Raw genomic sequence first — 23,025 nt, forward strand, 5'->3', positions numbered from 1 at the left:
AGTCTCGGTCCCTTCTCTTTATTTCAATTTGTATTTTTATATCTTTAAAGTTTTTTTTTTCTCTTTCTCGTCGCATGTTTTGCGGTCTTCTCTCTGTTCAGTCCCCTCAAACCACCGGTGACCGCATAACTTTGAAGCTGACACATAGCGGATGGATGTGCAGCTCGGACCACTGACAATCTCAAACGGCAGCAGTGATCTGGGTGCGAGCCGGAGCTTCTACACCTCCATCCGCCACCTCCTGCTCGCCGCCGGACATGGAGATCAGGGACAGACTGTGGCCTCTCCTCGGGGTCTTGCACGCCTTCCTGAGCCTGTGTCACCCTCACCCCGAGCCCTGTCACATCCTTAGCAGGGTCGGACACGCCGTGCGCCTGGGGACCGTGCTGCCCGTTCCACCAAGAGCCGGGCTCCAGCGGGCGTTGGTCGAAGCCACCGACTCGGCTCTCCGGGCGAATCTTTTGCCTTACAACCTGAGTCTGGAGATGGTCAGCAGCCAGGCGTGGCAGCCTGACCCCCAGTCGCTACTACAATCCATCTGCCAGTCGATGGTGGTCCGGGGAGTGGCGGCCGTTCTGGCTTTCCCACAGTCCGCAGAACAGCTCGCTCAGATGGATTTCTTATCGTCCTTCCTGGACATCCCTTTTATTAGCATCGTGGAGCAAGGAGAGGGGCTGAGAACCGAGGTAGGTGGCGACAAGTCACCCAACTTCAAACGTTTCTAAATTCAAGTGTTTGCTCATTTGGATGGAACCACTCAGATTATAACGAATTGGGTGAAGGAAGGCGAGTGTCCTTCGGGGTTAGGGGGATAAAGAAGAGGATTCCAGGTTACAAAAGGGAAGACGGCCATTGGACCCGTCGCGTCCATACTGACCATCTAGCCCGTCGCATTCCCTTGCCCTCTCCCGTGGCCCTGGACCCATCATACCAGCGAGCGCTAGAATTCATGCCACTGCAACATGATTACCCCAGACCCGGGACACTCGCGGAGGAGATGTTGAACAGGTTATATATATATATATATATATATATATATATATATACTCTGGTTACCGAGAATTATTAGATGGCTGAGTTTAATTCAGAACTTTTCAGGAGGATGTGATCCCATTTCCACCCCGCAAAATAGAACTGCGAACAGATAATTTTGGGTAACAGATGTTGCAATTTTCAGCTGAGAGGATTCAGGCAGTCGGGACCCTTCATTCTCACCCGGACCTTGCCTCTACCGCTGGATGCCCACCTCCCCCAGCTTCTCATTGTTAATTGCGATTAATTTTTCGTGACTTCTGACTAAAATAACGAGTGATTTAGACGAAGAAACGAATTCCGTCTTCACATTTACTGTGAATCAGTTTGAGTTCCAGGTCATTGAAATCAACGACACGGGGCAAGGAAAAAGCGAGCGTTAGTTTGATAGAAATATAACCCGTAGAATAAACTGTCCCCTTCTTGCACACGAAGCCAGTGGTGGATTCGTAATACGATTAAAATCTGAGGGTCCTTGTTCACCGGTGCGCGGAGATGTAACGGGATGTTAGTTTTTGGCATTAAAATGCCACACTCAATTGCTTAACAAGGGCTTTACAAATGTTATTAATATCCGGAACAATCCGTTGAGACACCAAATGAATTTACGATTGGCAAGGGCTTTTATATTTAGGGATATTCCTCACAATTTTCTTCTGGGATCTTTAATACTCCATAATTGGTAGATTAAAATTTAGATTAATGCCAGTGGAAGAATGAGGTATATCAGTAATACACTGAGGGAGAAGGAGAAAGAAGAGGAATGAGAGAAAGAGGGTGGAGAGAGAGAGGGGATGGGGTGGGAACACATCATATGCAATGCTTTTACATCCAAAATTAATGTTGTCTTCCTTAACAATGCATCGGTTATTGTCGCAACACACAAGTCGACTAGATTTTTAAAAGACAGCAATTGGTGCACTGTATTACTTTCTTACTATGGCCCTGGAGAAGTTTGACAAGGTGACATTGGGTACGAGATCTGCTCTCACTGTTCCATCCTTGGATCTGATTGAGTGGACTTCAGGCAAGAACCAATTACTCTCTCCACCCGAAGAATAGTAATGGGGACTAGGTCAATCATTTGCAAAAAGAGATTAGTGTACGGTACTCAAGTATCATAACTCCCAATAAATACTCAGATGTCACCGTTGAACAGAGATTAGTGTGACTGGCCTCACATTGCCCTGCAGCCACTTTTCCACTCAGAAAGAACAAGGTCATGAATGTGAAGAATCACTCATCTACTGGGATGACTGCAGTTGAAGAAGGTTCCCCATGACCTCAGGAGCACCAGAAATGACCCATATTCTGAAATTGGAGGGCAGTTGGATTTGGCTAGAGAAATAATGTTCATCTCTTTCTGTTTGGAGTTTTTAAAGTTTAATGATTTCTGTTTAAGGTTTTTTTTTTCTGCTTATTTCCAGAGTGTAGACCATCTCCAAATTACCCCTTGGGAAGAGTGGCAATGCTAACAGTTTTATATTTCCAACCTGACTCCAACTCTGAGAAGTTTATTTAACAGTTTTGAATACACAAATGGATAACCCTTCATTAAATCTGTACCATCAATAGATGTCATGAGTGTGCTTTGATTACCGAAGTATTTAATTGATACCAAAATGCAACTTTGGGGTTGATAAAATATTGTAGGAATAACATGGGATGGTGTGAGTGATAAATGACTGGTGTGTTTAGTGCAGGGCTTCCCAAACATTTTAGCTCACAGAACCCTTTTGGGTAGCACTTGAAAATCGTGGTACCCTAATTGTCAGTACTGTCCAGACCCAAGGCTGAGCTTTAGTAAGGGCCCCCCCCCCACCCCCGACCTTGCCCTACACATGGCATCCAATCACCTCTTGCTCCTTGACATAGGCCTGGGCTGCCCTCACCCCCGCCGACCCTTGTTTTCCAGGGCCACTTGCTACTGGCCTCTCATTTAGCTGTACTGGCCACAGGTCAGACACTGCCGACTGCGCACCCCTCCTGTTGCTCACTTACCACAGGTGAGAGGCTAGACACCAGTATTTCAAAGCCCCCTCCTCGCACATGCCGCAAATCTTCATGCTGCTGCCAGCTCCAAGAAACCACCGTGCACATCACCCTGACAATGGTGTGGCACCAACTCTGGCCCATAGTCACCAGGTTCGCCGGTACAGAGTCGTGCATTCTCGCCATGGGGTTCATGGGTATTTCTGGCGGCCATGAAACTGGCCGCTGTGCTGTTTGGTGTTCTGTGATATATGCTTTAGTCACTTTTCAAAGACCTGTGTCCCAGGTTTCCTGAGTCTGTTTGGCCCCCCCCACCCCGCATCCGCCATCTTGTCTTCCTCCCCGAAACAAATTGAATTAAAGACAGAGGTAAAAATTAATTTAACGAAACAAAAAGGTTGTTTGTTATTACTCCCTGTTATTTCTTCTGTGGAACCCCTACTCCTTTCCATGGAACCAAGTTTTGGGAAATGCTGGTTTGGTACTTTATACTTCAGAATTTCACATGCTAATTACTAAAATGCCCTTTGGCTTGGTTCCTGGTGCAGTCCTGGGGAAATGCCAGATAGTGTCATCATTGCAGCTATGTAAAATGGAGCAGAACTCGTGCTGCAATCACTCTGTGCAGTAGTCAATTATATTTTGTATTTTTTGTACAGCTCCATTGAGATGCAATGTGACTTTATGCTATCCCATGTCTCTGGACAGTGAGCACCAACAGTTGTTTTCCAGACGCAACCACATGTGCTGGTTGTAATCTACCAAAACTCCCTGGATCCTGGAGAGCTCGTAGTGAATTGGAAAACCACAAATCCACATATTCGAGAAATGGGGGAGATAGAAAACCATGATAGGCCATTTGAATTAACATCAGTCATTGGAAAAATGCAGCAATCCATAACTAAAGAGATAATAGCTGATATTCAGAAAACTGCAGGACAGTTAATATAATTTTATGAAAAAGAAATCATGATCGACAAATTTGCTCGAGTTCCTTGAAGATGTAACTAATCAGGTAGATAAAGTAAATGTAACGTTTACATTGAGTAGGCTATAAAGTGTCACATACAAAGTTATTACCCAAGACCAAATGGGGTTGGGGATAATGTGGATAGTTGCTAATTAATACAATAGAAATTGAAAGTTGAGATAAATGGGCAGGTTTCAGATTGACAATCAGTAAGTAGTCGGGTGCCACAAGGGACAAAGCTGGGTCCTCAGCTATTTATATTCTATATTGATGACTTGGGTGAAGAGTTGAGTGGACTGCAGCCAAACTTGCTGCAGGTGCAAAGACAGGTAGGTTAGCAAGTGGTGAGGAGGATACAAAAAGCTTGTAAAGGGATATAGATAGATTCTGGCCAGAAGTTGGCAGATGGAGTATAATGTTTAAAAAAAAAAGTAGATTTCCATTTTGGAAGAAAGACTGAAAAAGAAAATTATTATTTAAATAGAGTGACGCTCATAATTTAAAAAATTTAAATTTATACATACAGCATGGTAACAGGCCGTTTCAGCCCATGAGCCTGTGCCGACCAATTACACCCAATTGATCTACAATCATAGTACACTACAGCACAGGAAATGGGCCATTCTGCCCTTCTAGTTTGTGCCAAAAACATACTGCTAGTCCCACCGACCTGCACCCAGTCCATAACCCTCCAGATCTCTCTCATCCATGTACCTCATTTAAGATTGAGCCTGCATTCACCATGTCAGATAGCAACTCATTTCACACTCCCACCACCCTCTGAGTGAAAAAGTTCTCCCTAAACCTTTCCCCATTCACCCTAAATCCATGTCCACTTGTATTTATCTCTCCTAATCTAAGGAAAGAACCTACTTGCATTTACTCTGTTTATACCTCTCATAATTTTGTAAAACTCTATCAAATCTCCCGTCATTCTCCTATGCTTCAAGGAATAAAGTCCTAACCTGTTTAATCTTTCCCTGTAACTCAACTCCTGAAGACCCAGCAATGTCCTAGTAAATATTCTCTGTACTCTTTCAATCATACTGATATCCTTCCTGTAGTTAGGTGACCAGAACTGCACATAATATTCCAAATTTGGCCTTACCAATGTCTTGTACAACCTTACCATAACATCCCAACTCCTGTACTCAGTACTTTGATTTATGAAGGCCAAGATGCCAAAAGCTTTCTTCACAACCCTGGCGACCTGTGACACCACTTCAGGGACATTTTTAACAATGGGGAGAAACCAGAGGAAACCCACACAGATACGGGAAGAACCCACAAGCTCCTTACAGACAGTATAGGATTCGAGCCCCAGTCTTGATCACTGGTGCCCTAACAGCTATGGCAAATGTGTTTCCCTGACAATGTTGCCTCATGGATGGATTTTAAAGGTTCCAGTTCATGAAACACAAATGGTTAGCATGCAGGTAGAGCAGTGAAATAGGAAATGGAATGTTGCTCTGTGGTAAGGAGTATCAGAGTAGGGAGGTTTTAATGCAATCTGGTGTAACTGAACTTGGAGTACTACCTAAAGTTATGGGCTCTACATTTAATAAACCATAGGAGACAATGCAACAAAGTTCACTGTTGGTTCCTGGGATAAAGGGGTTGAAATAGAAAGGGGTAACGTAGGCGCAGTTAGCATAATGGTTAGTGCAATGCTATCACAGCCCCAGCGACCCAGGTTCAAATACAACGCTGTCTGCCAGTAGTTTGTATGTTCTCCCCATGTCCACGTATGTTTCCTCCAGGTGCTCCGGTTTCCCACCACATTCCAAAGACATACGGAGCTAATAGGTCACATGGATGTATTTGGCTCCATGGAAACATAAGCCAGAAGGACCTGTTACTGTGATGCATCTTTAAATAAAAGTAAATAATTATTGATTCTAGTTTCTGTCTGCTCAGCATAGTTTGAGATTTTATCAGATTCTCATTTATTATACTGTCCCTTACAAAGATTTTTAACTGTAGTTAACATTGACCAATGTAAACATTCATTTGGCACTGCAAACGAGCTGGTAGGTAAACAATGCAAGTTCCATCTTCAGAATGATGGGGATTGGCTCGTGCAATCTATACACCAGGGAGAGGAAAGTCAGGGTTCTAAACTTCAATGACTTAAAGTGGCTTTTAGTGGAAATGGGAACCAATGTCATTGGTTGAGGGCAGGATTGGACTTGGTTGTGAAACCCACCATATACTTTAAATACATTAAACATTATGAACGACCAACAAATCTCTTGTGTATGATTGTCAAAGGTTTCCATATTTGGGTTGAGAGAGGATCCTGATGGGAAGTTAGATTTAAAAAAAAAAGATAATATCAAGGGATTACACTTAGCACAGAAATAGGCCATTTGGCCCAATCAATCCATGCTAGATTTTATGCTTGTGATGAGCTTCTTCCTGTCCCACTTCATCTTGGGGTGGTACAGCTAGCATAGCAGTTAGCGCAATGCCTTGACAGCACTAGCGATCAGGACTGGGGTTTGAATCCCACGCTGTCAGCACGATCCTCTATTCCCTCTTGCCTCATTACTTGACCAGTCTTCCCTTAAGAGCATCTGTGCCATTCTTTGGTTAAAGTCCTTACTTATTGTTTGCCTAGCATTTGACAGGATTGAGTCTAATTGGTGTCGAATAGTGGTGTTCTTCCCTAGTCTGCATGGTTTTCCCTGGGGGGCTCTGGTTTCCTCCCACTGTTTGAAACATACCAGGGGTGTAGGTTAATTGGGTGTAAATTGTGCTTCATGGGTTTGTGAGCCAAAACGGCCTGTTACCATGCTGAATGTCTAAATTAAAAAAAAATCGACATCTATCAGCACGACCCTCTATTCCCTCTTGCCTCATTACTTGACCAGTCTTCCCTTAAGAGCATCTATGCCATTCTTTGGTTAAAGTCCATACTTATTGTTTGCCTAGCATTTGACAGGGTTGAGTCTAATTGGTGTCGAATAGTGGTGTTCAAACTTTTTCTTCATAAAACCACTGTTTTAATCATAGCTAATTGACTCATTATGTTCACGGTTTCATAACTCCAAAGGAAATGGGCCAGTGTCAGTTTTTCTCAAGCAAAATATTTCAGTGACGATTGGGTCTCGAGCAGTGGTACTCAACCATTTTTTTCCCACTCACATACCTTAAGTAATCCCTTACTAATCACAGAGCACCTCTGGCATAGAGATGACATACAGTGGTATGTGGGTAGAAAGAAAAAGTTCGAAACCACTGATTTAAACTATTCTTTGTGCTCCTCACTCCAGCCGTTCTTCGGTTAAAGCCGTTATTTACTTATTGTTCGCTTAGGATTTGATGGGATTGAGTCTAATTGGGGTAGAGGAATAAAAAGATTTTGAAGTATAATAATTCATTAAAAGAAACAAACAAGAAGTCTGTAGATGCTGGAAAACTGAAGCAAACACAAAGTGCTGCAGGAACTCAGAAGGTCATGCAGATTCCGTGGAAGTCAACGTTTTGAGCTAAAATTGTTTTTTTTTTTAAAAACCACCCGATTTGCTGTCCCAAAAGTTAACTTGCTTGATTGGGAAATTCCTCAGTATAAGGCTGTACCTGGAGAGATTTGGGTGGAAGGTTTTGTAAAGAAAGGTTCTGGGAGGCAGATCTGAGGCATTGGGGATAGCAAGGGTGGGGTGAGTAGAATCAAGTTATGGCAAGGTTATGTTGAGGGATGTCTGTTAGTTCCTTGACTCTGGACAAGGTCTAGGAGTAAAGTTGTAAATATTAATGCCTAGTGGATCCCAGCCTCTGTTTGAGACTCCCTCAAGTCATACATTAGTGTGACCCACTATTCCTTTCTCTCCTTGTACTTATTCAGTCTCTTCTGAAATGTATCTGTATGTTCACTGCTGCAAGAATTGGTTGAAACAAATACCACATACACATCATTCTCCAGAGAAAGAAATTATGTGGTTTGTTTTTTAAAGTCCAGGCAACCAAAGCAGTCAAAACTATAAAAAAGTCTTCAAGTTTGGAAGTGTGCAATGGCCATAGCGATTTTACTCAACAACATATTCCCCAAAGCAGATTGATTGTATGTAATAAATAGATGATGCATTTTTCTTGTTTATTTTCCTTTGTGTGAAGATATTGTTTTATGGTTTTATTGTCTTGTACATGTTGAATATTTATGGGTTTTAGAGGGGGGTGGGTAGAAGGGAGGGAGGGAAAGGGGGGAGAAAAAGGGCGAAAAGACCACTGTGTAAATTTAATGAGAAACGTTTGTACATATTTTGGTTGATATGGTTCATAGTGTGAAAAATAAAAAAATATTTAAAAACAAAGTAGATTGATTGTATACACTTCACTCATCTATGTTTCAAACAAAAAGGAAAAGAAACTTGCACTTGCCCAGTGATTAGAGAGAGATTTTACTCTGAAGAGGATGAAATGTAATTGAGGTCCATAGCAGATATTTCTCTGCCAAGGATGAGGTGTAAGAGAGGTCCATGGTAGTCAACGTCTTGCCCAATGCTTCTCGTTATGTCAGAGTTTCCAATGTTCTTTATAGGAATTGAAGTATTTTTGAAGTGATCCTGATGTCAGAAAGGAAACATTAGTCAACTTTCATGCAGTAATTTACACAAACAGTAAATACACACAATGATTTGATAATATCTTTGTGGTATTGGTTGAAGAATGCAGAGTAAAACTCCTCTGCATCCCAACATAATGGTGCAAAGGAAATTTTTGTCTTGATCCAAGAGTGTAGCTGGGTTGAATTTCTCTCATTTAACTGGGAAGTTCTCAGCTGGGCACTGAGCAGGTCAGCCTAAATCATTGTGCTCTACTTCCTGTATTGGGTCTTTGAACCACAATCTTCTGTGTAACAAGCCAAAATACCCAATGACTATGAGTTGCCCTCACAAATCAGAAATGGCCAGATTTTAATGTCCTGCTCACACCCAACCCAATTTGCGGGTGTAAATTTTACCTGTCGCAAAGAGATTGGGGAGTCAGAAAACTGAACGGGGAAAAAAATATCAAAGCATCTTTTACCCAGTGAATCGATTCAGAAAGTTGGCCTATGGGCTACTTCTCAGGATTTTCCAGATTTTAATGTTTGATTTTGGCACAAAAAAGAAACACTAACACTCAAGCAATAAATATCTATTCAAACATAAGAACAAACTTGTTTAGCAATATTAGTCTTATATAATTTAACTGTTATGATTTTTAAAAATATTTAATTTTATTTGATTAAATAAGCATACTTTGCCTTGCCTCCAAATTTTATCACCTATATGTATCTTTTTTAAACTATATTCAATATGTTAAACACCACCATACTATTTTCCTTCTCTCTGCAGATTAGCATGTCTTTTAAATGCCATTGTTGGATAGCTGTTACTCTTTATTGTGGTGGTTGAAAGAAATCCTTCAAATCAGACTCAGAATCATTGCACTGTCGTTTATGGTACAACTGTGGCTCGTATGAGAAATGGTTATTTGATTGGGTCCCAGCAAATGTCTCAACGGAAGGAAGAATATGTGTCTTCAGGAGAGGGGGGATAAATTTTGGGCTATTAAATCTAGTCACTTAAATGATAAAATAAAATTAACATCCCTTAATATTTGGAAAGATTGTGGAATAGTTACTGGTTTCGGAGAGGACAGTGATTATTATCTGTGTGGTGAAGTAAAACATGAAAATCTGCAGACACCGTGGTTGAAGTAAAAAGACAGCTGGAGAAACTCGGCAGGTCAAGCAGTGTCCTTTATATAGCAAAGGTAAAAATACATAACCGAAGTTTCGGGCCTAAGCCCTTCATTAACACCTGATTTTCTAACTGGGCACTCTCCAGCCAGATGGCATTAATAGCGACCTCTCCGGCCTCTGCCAACCTGAATTTCTCCAGCTCTGTCTTTACTATTTGTGTGATGTCATCCTTGTGGGTATTGTTCTTGTCACCTGCCTTGATTCTCAGAGCAGATGTTGCGTTGTTAATATTCTGTAGTACTGATTGGTTGAAATAAGCACTTGGAGTAAATAACTGATCATGAATGCAGAACTGCAAAAAGAAGTCGTGCAACCAATGCATAAAGTACACTTTCTTCCACCCTTTTTTTCCAGTCCAGAATCCATGGATATTCCAGAGGTTAACATTTTCTCCGCTAGGATCAATACAGACAAGATCCCAATATGTGGAAATGTCTGGCTGGTTGAGTCATCATGTTTATTTCCATCCTTCACCTTTTGTATGTACGAAAAGAAATTGAATGTCATGGATGGTGCTTTTGAATAAGCTGATTGGTTCATGTAATATTAGAAAAAAAATTAAAGTACCGAGTTGAGATAGGTTTTCTAAATGATTCTGCAGGAGGCTTTCAGTGTGAGGCTGTTAAGATGTACAAGATAATTTTTTTTCCATTTATTAGATTTTTCTTTGTCTTGAATTGATCCCAATTTATAAATTGTAGTATTGGATTTTTTTTTTTGTTGAGCTACCCATTTCACAGTTCAGTACCATTTTGCAATTATAACATTGTGTATGCCAACAGATGTGTAGGGTTTTAGTGAGAAGAGAAACTATAATTTGACCTTTCCTGTAACAGATCATCTGCCTAAGATTCTCCAATTTGAGAAATCCAAAGCTAGAGCCTGATGTGAAATATATCCTGGTAAAAAAGGAAAATCTGCTGATGCTGTGGTCCAGTGCTGGAGAAACTCAGCAGATGATGTAGCGTCCATAGGAAGTAAAAGGTAGTCCACATTTCGGACCTGAGCAATTCTTCAGGAGCGCTGAAAATCTGGAAAGACATCCAAATAAAAAAGTTGGGAGGAGAAGGGGGGAGAAACTCAGGCCAACAGGTCAGAGGTGGGTGGGTAAAAGAGAAAGAAACTGAGAAGTGGAGGAGGATAGAGCTGAGGGTTGAGAAGAATAACTCTGATAGAGAAATCTTCTCTGAATATCATGCCCACTGCATGGACAGAATCGACCCTGTGATTGAGGAGAATCTGGCCATAACTTGTCTCGTGGGAGATAACAGAGTGTTACCTCTGTAGTTACCATAGTCACACTATGAGTTCCTTAAGTATATCCTTCTCTTTCTGATTTGTGACTAAAAATCTTTACCACATTTCAGGTTAGCATAGGGCAGCACGGTTATCATTGTGGTTAACACAACACTGTTACAATGCCTATCTGTAAAGAGTCCGTGTGGGTTTCCTCCAGGGTTGAAGGTCAATTGAGTGTAATTTGTCAGCATGGACTTGTGGGCCGAAAGGGCCTGTTACCATGCTATATGTCTAAATTAATTCTGCTCCAGAGGGCTAGTGTAACAAACTTCCGGTAACACTGCTGGAGCACATCCACACCTGCATGACTGGATATATTATAATCTGAGTGAGGCAATGCAAAGATGCCTGCCTCACCTGCACCATGTCAAATACTGATGGCAGCTGGACTAATGCAGTGTAAGGAGCAAAGGAGACTTGTATATCACTGACCGCTATGACCTGTGCTAGTCCTTTCGCAGCATTCAAATAATCTACACCCCATACGCTCACCCGACTGAGTGTCGAGAACCAATTGAATTCATCAGGGATGGGGAGTTAACCAATGACCATTGCAAGAAGCACTTCAACTCCTCACCTGCAAACGACCTCCGTCCTTGATGAGAATGCCTTTGACTCTTATCTACAGCAATCAGTCAGACCTCACTGCCATTCCTGATCAACAGAGATCATACCCCAATTCTTCTAAAACTGTTTAAACATTCTGTTTATAAAGTACAACAAATGATCGACTGTTTGGTAATATGTTGGTTATATAATGGATAACAATAATCTTAAGACTGTATGCAGACAGCAAAGATGTTAGGCTAGATCTTGAGATGCATAATTAAATTAAGGAAATTGCACATCGGGATTGATTTACAGATACCTATGGGGCCTTGGGATTTTACAGAAAAAAATCAGTGTAGAGTATAATTGGATATTAGAGACAGCTAAGTGTCTTTTGAGAAATGGAGAAAAGTAGTTGATTGTGATGTTGGTGGGCAGATTTGAAGGAAAGACTAGTGATAACCCACTATATTTTTGGTTATGAGTTCGATGTTTAAGTTGTAGGATAGGTAATGACACTGGTGTCATCATTAAATATAACAAAAAGATTTACATGTGTGAAAGTAGCCAAAGTCCAAAATGTTTTAACCTCTACTTGAGTGTCTGCCCACCCACCTTTATTGAAATACACTGAAATGCTGGAGGAACTCACACCGTCCATAGGAGGTAAAGATCTGTAACCGACATTTTGGGCCTGAGCCCTTCTTTGAGGTGTGAGCAAAAAGCAGGCAAGCACCTGAATTAAAAGAAAGGGCTGCAACACTTCATGTGTGAATCAGCATCTGGTTCTCCCATTGTGATCTCCTCTACATCCGAGAGACTGGAAGCTCGCTCTGTTGAGCACCTTGGCTCTGTCCGCCGCAATAGTGTGGATCACCCAGTGGCCACCCTTTTCAGTTCCCTGCCCAATTCCCTTGCTGTCATGTCTATTCATGGTCCCATGCACTGCCAGACTGAGACCACCTGCAAATTGGAGGAATAATACCTCATCTTCCATCTGGGTATTAATATAGACTTTTCCCATCCCCATCTATGTTTTCTTTTCTCTCTTCTCTTTCCCTCTTTCTCCTTTACCACAGGTCTGCATTCACAGAGCCAACGCCATGTCCCCCCACCCCCCCACCATTTCTCACCTTTCCTGGCCTCCTCTCCATATCCAATTAACACCTTTTGTTTGTTGGTCTGTACTCTTCTCCTGTTGTTTCATTTAATTCGAGCACCTGCCTGCTTTTTACTCCAATCTCAAAGAAAGGCTCAGGCCCAAAAATGTCAGTTGTATATCTATTTCCTATGGACTCTGCAAGACCTGCTGACTTCCTCCAGCATTTCTGTGTTTTTATTACAGTCACAGTGTCTGCAGACTTTCGTGTTTCACTACACTGGTATCGACTATTCCTTCTTCCTCAAATGTCCCAAAAAATGGAACTCTGCCTGTTGTTGCCTGAACCTCCTGCATTGCAGAAACTCCCTCCTCCCAAGAAGCTGCTTCCCCTAGCAAACATTTTGGATTTATTATTATACTTATTAAATAATCATACAGGGGGTTCAGGCAGTATGGCGGGAACTGAGTCGGCCAGCAGACAGTGAGTGGGGTGGTGGGCCAAAATGTTCACCGCCAAACTGTGGGTGCCAAAATGTCCTAGATCTCATATTTAGAATTTCTCCTTTTACAATCCTTCATTGGCACAGATTTTTTTATCAATGTTTATCCAATAGAAACATTGTCAAAACATGAAATATCTCTATTGGATCATACTTCAATCTGAATTTTTCTGGATGAAATCCCTGGCGCACTGACAGAATTCAACTGTTCCCAAGCAGGTGGGCTTTGGATGCCGCTTTTGCTGAACAACTGTTTATTCATACATTCAGTGGCCATTTAAATACAATATTTTTTTGTGACAGGAGCCTGAATATTGGAGTCAGTAAAATATATTCATTACATTTCACCTGCTCTGTAATAATGTTTTCTTTCTTTGCCTCAGGTTGTATTTTTTTTAATCGTTTCTGCTGTGACCTTTTTGACCTCATAATTCCAATTCAGTCTGTGGGTACAACTGCATTTTGGGGGCAGAGAGCGTAAACAAAAATATTACATTTGATTTGTGAAACTGCTTCTTCCCCTGTCCCATCATTTCAGGTTTACCTTGGGGAAGGGAGAGATGGGTCAGACATGATTTGCTTTTGCTGGATTGTACATCTGTGTGCTTATGCCAGGGTAATGCTTGGCTGTGTTACTCCCTGGAGTCAAATCATCTGTCAGGTTCACAAATGAAGAATAGGCAGTTGGGGGAGATACTGAAGTTCCAGCTAGGATCTGTGCCTTTAATTGAATATAAATGAGGGATGCAATTTATACTTTTGCAAGTACTTCATTTAATCTATAAAATGATTCCAAATGTAGTTTGAAAAGTATCACAGGGAAAGGTTAAACAGATTAGGACTTTATTCCCTGGAGTATTGAAGAATGAGGGAGATTTTGATAGTGGTATTTAAAATAGTGAGGGGTATAGACAGATAAATGTAGGTAGGATTTTTCCACTGAGAGTAGGTGAGATACAACTCAGAGGACGTGGGTTAAGGATGAAAGGGTAAACGTTTAGGGGGAACATTGTGGGGAATGTCTTCACACAGAGAGTAGTGGGAGTGTGGAATGAGCTGCCAGCTGCAGAGGTGAATACAGGTTCATTCTTAATATTTAAGAAGAATTTGGACAGTACATGGATGGGAGAGGTATGGAGGGCTATGGACTGGGTGCAAGTCAGTGGGACTAGGCAGAAAAATAGTTCAGCATAGACTAGAAGGGCCAAAGCGCCTGTTTCTGTGCTGTAATGTTCTCTGGTGTTGGGTTGTGCATAATGAGTATTATCCATAATGCACTGTGGTGGTAGTCATTTTCCAAGAGGGATATATCAGCAAACTTGGAAATTATGGTCAATAATGTGATTAAGGCCAGATCAGACTCTAGTGATCGTGACTAGTTAACATGTATGGCTCTATAATACTTAATTTTGGAAGAAAGCCTACTTGCTGACATACTTCAGAAGTATGTAATGACTACTAAGCAGGGAATAATTTGCTAACCTTGGTAACATTTCTGCAAGGATAATATATTCTCCACACTTCCTTACTTTGGATTCAGCCTCCAAGCCAAGTTCTCCTCTCATTGCGTGCATCACAGGTTCTATCAATATCAACTCTGGCTCATGCGTGGCTGCCTTCAAAAACTTTAATTGGGACAGGAGATGTGCATGCTAGGAATATCTACACTGTGGAAAACATGGCAAAACTACTTGATTTATAACAAAGCCCTCAGAAAACTGATTTCTGATTGTAAGTAGTTACTTTTAAAATTCCCACAATACGCCAACTTAATAGTTCATTTAGTATAATGACTCCATCTTATTATTTTTAATTATTCATGAGATGTGAACATCACGGCAAGCCAGTTGCTTATTGGTCATTGTATATTTCTTTAGGGCAGCTAGCGGAATGCTGTTACAGCGCTAGCGACTGGGGTCCGAATTCAGTGCGGTCTGTAAGGAGTTTGTATGGTCTCCCCATGTTTGTGTGGCTCTCTTCTGGGTGCTCAGGTTTCCTCCCATTGTTCCAAATGTACCAGGGTTCAGGGTCAATTGGGTGGCATGGGTTCATGAACTGAAAGGTGCTGTATGTCTAAATTTAAAATGTGTTGGAAGATAGTGGCTACTGGAACTGCTGCAGTCAATACCATTAAAGTGCTCCCATAGTGCTATTTGGTAGGGAGGTCCAAGTTAGAATGGTTCAAGACTTAGAGGGAAAATAGTGATACTGTTCCCAAACATCTGCTGCAGTCAGCCTTCTGTGTGCTGAACTCAGACGTTTAGGACGTTCTGTAAGAGAAAGCATGATGAGCACTGTGTTTTTAGGTGGTACGCATTGTGCCACATGCAAGGAGATCTTGTTTACTTTTTGAAGGGAATGCCAATCAAATGGATCTTTTTTAATATGTGCTGTTAATCATCAGAGGGGATTTTGGTCATTTCATTCATGAAGATTGAAGACTGAATAGATATCGGTGAAACAACTAGAGGGGCTGTGCCTAGGAAATTCTCCTGAATGACTCTTTCATCAGTGTCCTGGGACGAGGTAAATGGACAACTGATTATGCTTTTGATTGTATCTGTATTTTCACCAATGTTTTCTCCATTAGCAAGAAGTTTGTGGCATTGAATAGTGAGAAGGGAGGAAATGAAAGGGCAGGTAAGACATCTCCAGATATTGAAGGGTGTCAGGGAGAGGAGCAAGAACCGGAGGTGATAGAAGTATAGATCAGGATATGTCATGAAGAACAGAACATCCAGGATGCAGAAAAATCTGAGGAAGGTGATTACAGTGGTGGCAGTACTCTAGATGTGATCAGAGTGGTAAAAGATTATCTCTTTAACGTGGAAGCTGGAAGATGATAAAAGAGGCAGAGAAATGGCATAGGAAGCGGATGTGTAGAGAAAGCCCAGCCATCCACAGGAGTTAAAGATACATGGAAAGTGATGGCGAATGAAAACAACTAATGCAGTGATGTCTATGAACCTGTTAAGAGGTCAAGCATAATGACTTTTGCATTCAGTTATTATAGGTAAATCAAATGGCAGAATGACTGCCTTGTTTTTAAAGTTTTTTTCCCATAACCATTTACAGTAAAACTCCTGGTATCTAGCACCTATAGGATTGGAAGATGCCAGATAAGTGAATTTTCCAGTTGCTTAAGATTGTTTGTTGTATGGATTGGCAAACTAATGGCGAGGCATGCCAATTTTAAACCTGTATATTTTTTAACCTATTTATTTTCCACATTTTTTTTGCTAGTTGCTTGAATTCTACATAACAGGATTTTACTGTATATGGATGGTTTACTATTTTATAATATAATCATTTAAAAATAGTGTAACGTTCAAGGAGTTCAGATCATATTCTTGTAAACGGATCTGAAGAGCTGATCCTAAACAAGTCCTGCACTCTATCAGTGGCTACAAATCTCTACAAGATTAATGAAACTTCAGAGCATTGTCAAGGTGTGGTTTCAGTTCTGCAGCCCCCTTGAACGAGATTGATGCTTGAGTTTCATCAGGCAACAGTTGAGATTTTAAACAGCTCCTGCCTCTTCTTTACGTAGCTTTATGACTTTTAATTATATTTAATGTATATTATTTTCTTCCTTTATGTTTTGAGATCAAAGAAATTCAGTTATAATTGCCCATAAGTTGCTGGAAAGGAGCAGTGCATTTTTACATAGAATTATTATTTTTCTATTCTTTTCCCAATTTCTTCATTATTCTTCTTCTGTTCACTTAACATGTCTGCATCTCTTCAGAATCTGAATCCTCCTGACAGATCACTTCCCATTCAAGAACTTGAATGAATTACATTTCATCTTATCACCTGTCATTAGTTTAGGCCTTTGCTTTCAGTCTTCTCTGACAAAGTGTCAGATTTAAGACCTCATTCACTTACTCCTCAGTGATACTTCTTTTTGAAATCTAAGCACGTTGGTTAAAGTTCAAGTGTTGGCTCTCTAGATTGAGGAGCAGTGATGTATTTCCAACTTAGTACACAACTTGGAGGGAAAGTAGTGGTGGTACTGCTCCCAGACATCTGCTGTCTGCAGAAGTCAGATGTTCTGGAGGTTCAGTAAGAGAAACCTTGGTGTTTTGTAGGTAGTGCACATTGAACACATTGTGCTGCATGAACTTGTTTTTCTCTGGTAAAGGGAATGCCAATCAAATAGATCTTTTTTTTTACTGGATGCTGTTGATCATCAGAGGTGCTGGAGCGGCAATCATCCTGATTTTGGATATTATTCCTTCATATTCCTTACACAGTTGGAAAACTGAAGGGAATGAAGAAGCGAGCCAGTTGCCAAAAGTATCCATTCTCCAACCTACTCCTGAGGCCAAGGTCTTCACGTGCAGAACCAATGAAGATTCCAACCTGATTTTAATGACAGGAAATTCCGTGATAGTAGTATCATCAAATGTCAAGGATGTGATTTGACTCTCTTGCTCGTGCTGGAAACGATCACAACTGCTGTTGTGGCATAAATGCCACCTGCCATTTATTACTCCAACCCTGAACTTTATCCAGGTCTCGGAGTCACGGGACAAAGGCTGAGTTATTGCCTGAAGAGCTCAAATTTAACAGAATGCTCATTTCTGACATTATGAAGATTGGATAGTTGTCGATGAAGAGAGATGTGGAGGAGCTGCTTTTCCCAGAGAAAAGTGAATCTGTGGAATTCTCTACCCAAGAAAGCCTCATTGAATGTATTTAAGACCCATAGGTTTGTGAAGAATAAGGGATTTAAGATGGGTATATGGAGCTGAGTCCACAGCCGGATTAGCCATGATCTTATTGAAAGGCAGAACAGATTCAACAAGGCAGAAGGCCTACACCTGCTCCTATTTCTTATGTTAAAGAGATAATCTTTTTGCCTGAAATAAAAATGGGAAATACTTGAAAACCTGGATAGGTCAGGCAGGGAATGTTGACATGGATTCTCACTCCACAGATGCTGAGTGTTTTCATAAATCTTTCCTATTTCAGATTTTCGGGCTCTACAGTTTTCATTTTGATTTTCACCCTTGTCTGCTTTGTCACACAAATATTGCAGTGTCCAGAATAGAAGTTCTCTGGGAATCCTTGGGTTTCTCTCTTATTTTTTACAGAAAAAAGAGAGGTGGCTATTTTCCCATCATTACTTTATTTGAGTGTGGTGACTCTCCATTTGTATGGCCTGCAGGCATGCAAAAGAAAGCTATTCACTGTATCTGGGTTCTTATGACAATATTAAATAATTCTAATAATAAATCTAAAAGCTATTTCATTACATGTGGGACCTGAGTCCCATTTATGGATGCAAATGACTCTTGGAAATGTATGTATGCCTAAATTGCCTGAAGCCATGATAATCATGTCAGGAATATTTACTCAGGGAATTTCTCCTTGAGAAGATTATTCTATTTCTTTGCTGCCCCCCCCCCCCCATCTAAACTCAGATTTTCGGCAGTCTTGTCCAGCTCTTTTGTCAGCAACTAACCTGCCATCAGGCATTTAATCAATCCTGAGTGCTGGACTAATAGTGCAGTTGTGCCAAGTCTGATTGCTTTCAGAATTTGTCATGGATTTTGATAAAAATACTAAACTCAATCCTGTCCTGAAGGTACTTTAGACAAATTGACAATTTTTTGCCAAGGTTACAGAGATTTAGGATTCACTGGTTTCTCTCTGGTGCGAGAAATGACACAGAGCCTCAGACCTGAAATGCTGGTTGTTTTTTTCACCCCTTTGGATGCTGCTCGACTCAGCCTGACCAACTTCTGATTTGTAGGCTTTGCATAAGTACATAACTTTCAGAACTTTAAGATTTATGGGGTTGGCACGGTGATGTGTTTCCACTGGGTGCCCCGATTTCCTCCTACCCTCCAAAAATATACAGGGTTTGTAGGTTAATTGGTGCATTTGGGTATGGGGGCTCCTAAGCCAGAAGAACCTGTTATCATGCTGTATCTCTACATTAAAATGTAATAAAAATTAAAAAATTTGTGTGTAATGTAGTTTAATGTGATGCATTGTTGTATCAACTGGTGCTGTTAGGTTAGGCAGCGGAATAAGGTAGATGAATTGGCTGTGGAAATTGAGACTGTGGAAATTGAGACAAACAAATATGATTTGATTTGGATTACAGAAACATGGCTGCAAGGTGGGCAAGCTTGGGAAAACATCCCGGGGTATACAATATTTGGGAGGGATCGGCAAGAAAGAAAAGGGGGTGGGGTAGCATTGATGGTGAGAGAAGGGACCGACACGATTGACAGGAAGGATATTAACTCGGAAGATGTGGAATCTATATGGGTAGAACTGAGGAATAGCAAAGGGCGTAAAATGTTAGTGGGGGTGGTATATAGGCCTCCAAATAGTAATGTAGAGGTGAGGGAAGGCATTAAAAGAGAAATTAGAGAAGCGTGCAATAAGGGAACAGCTGTCATCATGGAAGACTCTAATTTACATATAGATTGGACTAGCCAAATTAGTAAAAATACTGAGGAGGAGGAATTCCTTGAATGTTTACGGGACGGTTATCTAGACCAATATGTCGAGGCACCAACTTGGGAGCAGGCCATTTTAGACTGGGTTTTATGTAATGAAAAGGGGCTAATCAACAATCTTGTTGTATGAGGCCCTTTGGGTAGGAGCGATCACAATATGATTGAATTCTGACTCGACATGGAGAGTGAAGAAATTAAAACCGAGACTAAGACTAAGGGGGGGGGGGGAGTTGACAGTGGATAGACAATGGAAAGCATTCAAAGATCTAATGGAAGAATTGCAGAAAACCAAAAAAGGTGACTCAACCGTGGATAACAAGAGAAATTAGAGACAGCATTAGATCCAAAGAGAGAGCATATCAATTGGCCAAAAAAAGTACCAAATCCGAAGACTGGGAACAGTTCAAGATGCAGCAAAGGAGGACAAAGGGATTAATCAAGAGGGCAAAAATAAATTTCGAAAGTAAGCTTGCGGCAAACATAAAAACCAGCTGCAAAAGCTTTTATGGATATATCAAGAGGAAAAGATTGGTGAAATCCAGAGTACATCCCTTGCAGTCAGAATCAGGGGAATAAAAATGGGAAATAAGGAAATGGCAGACCAATTAAATTCTTACTTTAGTTCTGTTTTCACAAGAGAGGATACAAATAACCTCCCAAGGATGTTGGGAAACATAGAGACTAATGCAAGGGAGGAGCTGAAAGAAATCAGTATCTCTAAGGACATGGTCTTGGGGAAATTGAAGGGATTGAAGGCAGATAAATCCCAAGGGCCTGATAATCTACATCCTAGGGTACTTAAAGAAGTGAACATTCAGATAGCAGATGCTTTAAGAATTATTTTCCAGAACTCGATGGACTCAGGATCAGTACCCATGGATTGGAGGGTAGCTAATGTTACCCCACTATTTAAAAAGGGGGGGGTAGAGAAAAAGCAGGGAATTATAGGGCGGTGAGCCTTACATCAGTAGTGGGTGATATGATGGAATCCATTATTAAGGATGTAATAGCGGAGCATATGACTAGTAGAGAAGGGATCAGACAGAGTCAACATGGATTTACAAAAGGTAAATCATGCTTGACAAATCTATTGGAATTCTTTGAGATGGTGACAGGTAAAATAGATGGGGGAGAGCCAGTGGATGTGGTATACCTGGATTTCCAAAAGGCCTTCGATCAGGTCCCACTTAAACGACTGGCATGCAAAATCAAGGCTCATGGGATTGGGAGCAAGGTATTGATGTGGATTGAGAACTGGCTGGCAGATAGAAACAGAGAGTTGGGATAAACGGCTCATTTTCTGAGTGGCAGGCGGTGACCAGTGGGGTGCCACAGGGATCTGTACTGGGACCCCAGCTGTTCACAATTTATATTAATGACCTAGATGAGAGGATTGGATGTAATATCTCCAAATTTGCAGACGACACTAAGCTAGGAGGGATTGTGTGCACTGAAGAGGGGGTCAGGAAGCTCCAGTGTGATTTGGATAAATTGGGGGACTGGGCAGATACATGGCAAATGCACTACAATGTGGATAAATGTGAGGTTATCCGCTTTGGTATTACAAACCAGAGGGCAGATTACTATTTGAATGGCAATAGATTGGGAGATGGGGAAGTGCAGAGAGACCTAAGGGTTCTTGTGCACCAGTCACTGAAGGTGAGCATGCAGGTACAGCAGGCGGTTAAAAAGGCAAATGGTATGTTGGCCTTCATATCAAGAGGGTTTGAATATAGGAATAAGGATACCTTACTGCAGCTGTACAGAGCCTTGGTGAGACCCCACCTGGAGTATTGTGTGCAGTTTTGGTCACCTTGTCTAAGGAAGGATGTTCTTGCAGTGGAGGGAGTGCAGAGGCGATTCACCAGGCTGATACCTGGAATGGCAGGAATGACTTATGAGGAAAGATTGCGCAATTTGGGATTGTACTCGCTGGAGTTTAGAAGATTGAGAGGGGATCTCATAGAGACATATAAAATTCTGGCAGGACTGGACAGAATGGATGCGGAAGGGATGTTTCCAGTGGTGGGGGAGTCCAGAGGATAATAGGCAAACCATTTAGGACTGAGATGAGGAGGAATTTCTTTACCCAGAGGGTGGTGATTCTGTGGAATTCATTGCCACAGAGAGCAGTAGAAGCAGGTTCATTGAATATATTTAAGAGGGAATTAGATATATTTCTTCAGTATAAGGGAATTAGGGGTTACGGAGAGAAGGTGGGGTCGGGGTACTGAACTTTAAGATCAGCCATGATCTCATTGAATGGCGGAGCAGGCTCGAAGGGCCGAATGACCTACTCCTGCTCCTATCTTCTATGTTTCTATGTTTTCTATATTATGTTATCTCAGGTATGTTGCACTGATGACAGCTCAACACACAGAAGAGAGGCTGAGAACTCTGATGGCTGAGTGGTTTCTGATCATGGAGGGAAGTCTTAGGGCAATGAGTTCCAATCTTCAAAAGGATCAGGAGGGTAAAGGTCTGGTGTCTTCAAAATCCAGACTGTCAGCCATTTACCCTGAAATGGAGGGCAAATGCAATCAGTGTAATGGCCCCACCTTGGCATCTAACTTGTGTGTTTTAACAGTAGCCCTAAATACAGGGGTTCTGGAGCGGAGTTTTTAGCACATTATTCAAAATATTTAAAATTAATTTGCGGCCCTGCCCGTGGACAATGATATTTGGTATCCCTGACAACTCGCGAAATTCCCTGAAGATGCGATAGCATTTACATCCATATTAGCCAAGTGTCTAATCCTGTTACATTGGAAGTCTGACAAGGGTCATTCTATTATTACAATGGATTAAGGATATCAGTTTCTTTATTTAATTGGAGAAAATCAAATATACATTAAGAGGATCCACCGGAAAATGTTCTGACAAATGACATCCCTTTATGCATTTTTTCTCCGAATAATGGGTGCTTATAAAATAAAAGCCTAAGTGTGAGACGTTTGTACCAGTACAATTGGTAGTGTACCAATGATACTGTCAGTAAAGGTGCCACGGTGGTCAGGGAGTGGGGTATCCAAGCATGTATTTGTGTGTTGGTTTTTATGTTTAAAAAAAAATAGGAGCACAATGTACATCTGTATAATGTATACAAAGTTGATTTTAATGCTCAATAAATACGATTAGCATAGTGGTAAGTGGCTGTTACAGCGCTAGCAATCATGACTGAGGTTTGATCCTGCGTTGACTGTCAGGAGTTTATACGTTCTCCCCGTGTCTATGTGGATTTCCTCTGAGTGCTCTAGTTTCCTACCACCATTCTGGGGATTGTAGGTTAATTGGGTGGCATGGGCCTAAATTTAAATTTAAAAATAAGGAAAGTTCCAATGTGAAATGAAGTT

General features: G+C 41.3%; 1 protein-coding gene across 1 annotated transcript in view; it reads left to right on the forward strand.

The window, feature by feature from the left end:
- Nucleotides 1–257: 257 nt before the first annotated feature.
- Nucleotides 258–23,025, forward strand: part of LOC138756824 (glutamate receptor ionotropic, NMDA 3A-like) — a 79,589-nt gene continuing 56,821 nt past the window's right edge. The window contains exon 1 of the mRNA XM_069923214.1: nt 258–686. Coding sequence (XP_069779315.1) covers nt 258–686 — 429 coding nt within the window. The remainder of the gene's footprint in view (nt 687–23,025) is intronic.

The sequence above is a fragment of the Narcine bancroftii genome, chromosome 3 (genome assembly GCF_036971445.1).
Source record: "Narcine bancroftii isolate sNarBan1 chromosome 3, sNarBan1.hap1, whole genome shotgun sequence".
Taxonomy (NCBI): domain Eukaryota; kingdom Metazoa; phylum Chordata; class Chondrichthyes; order Torpediniformes; family Narcinidae; genus Narcine; species Narcine bancroftii.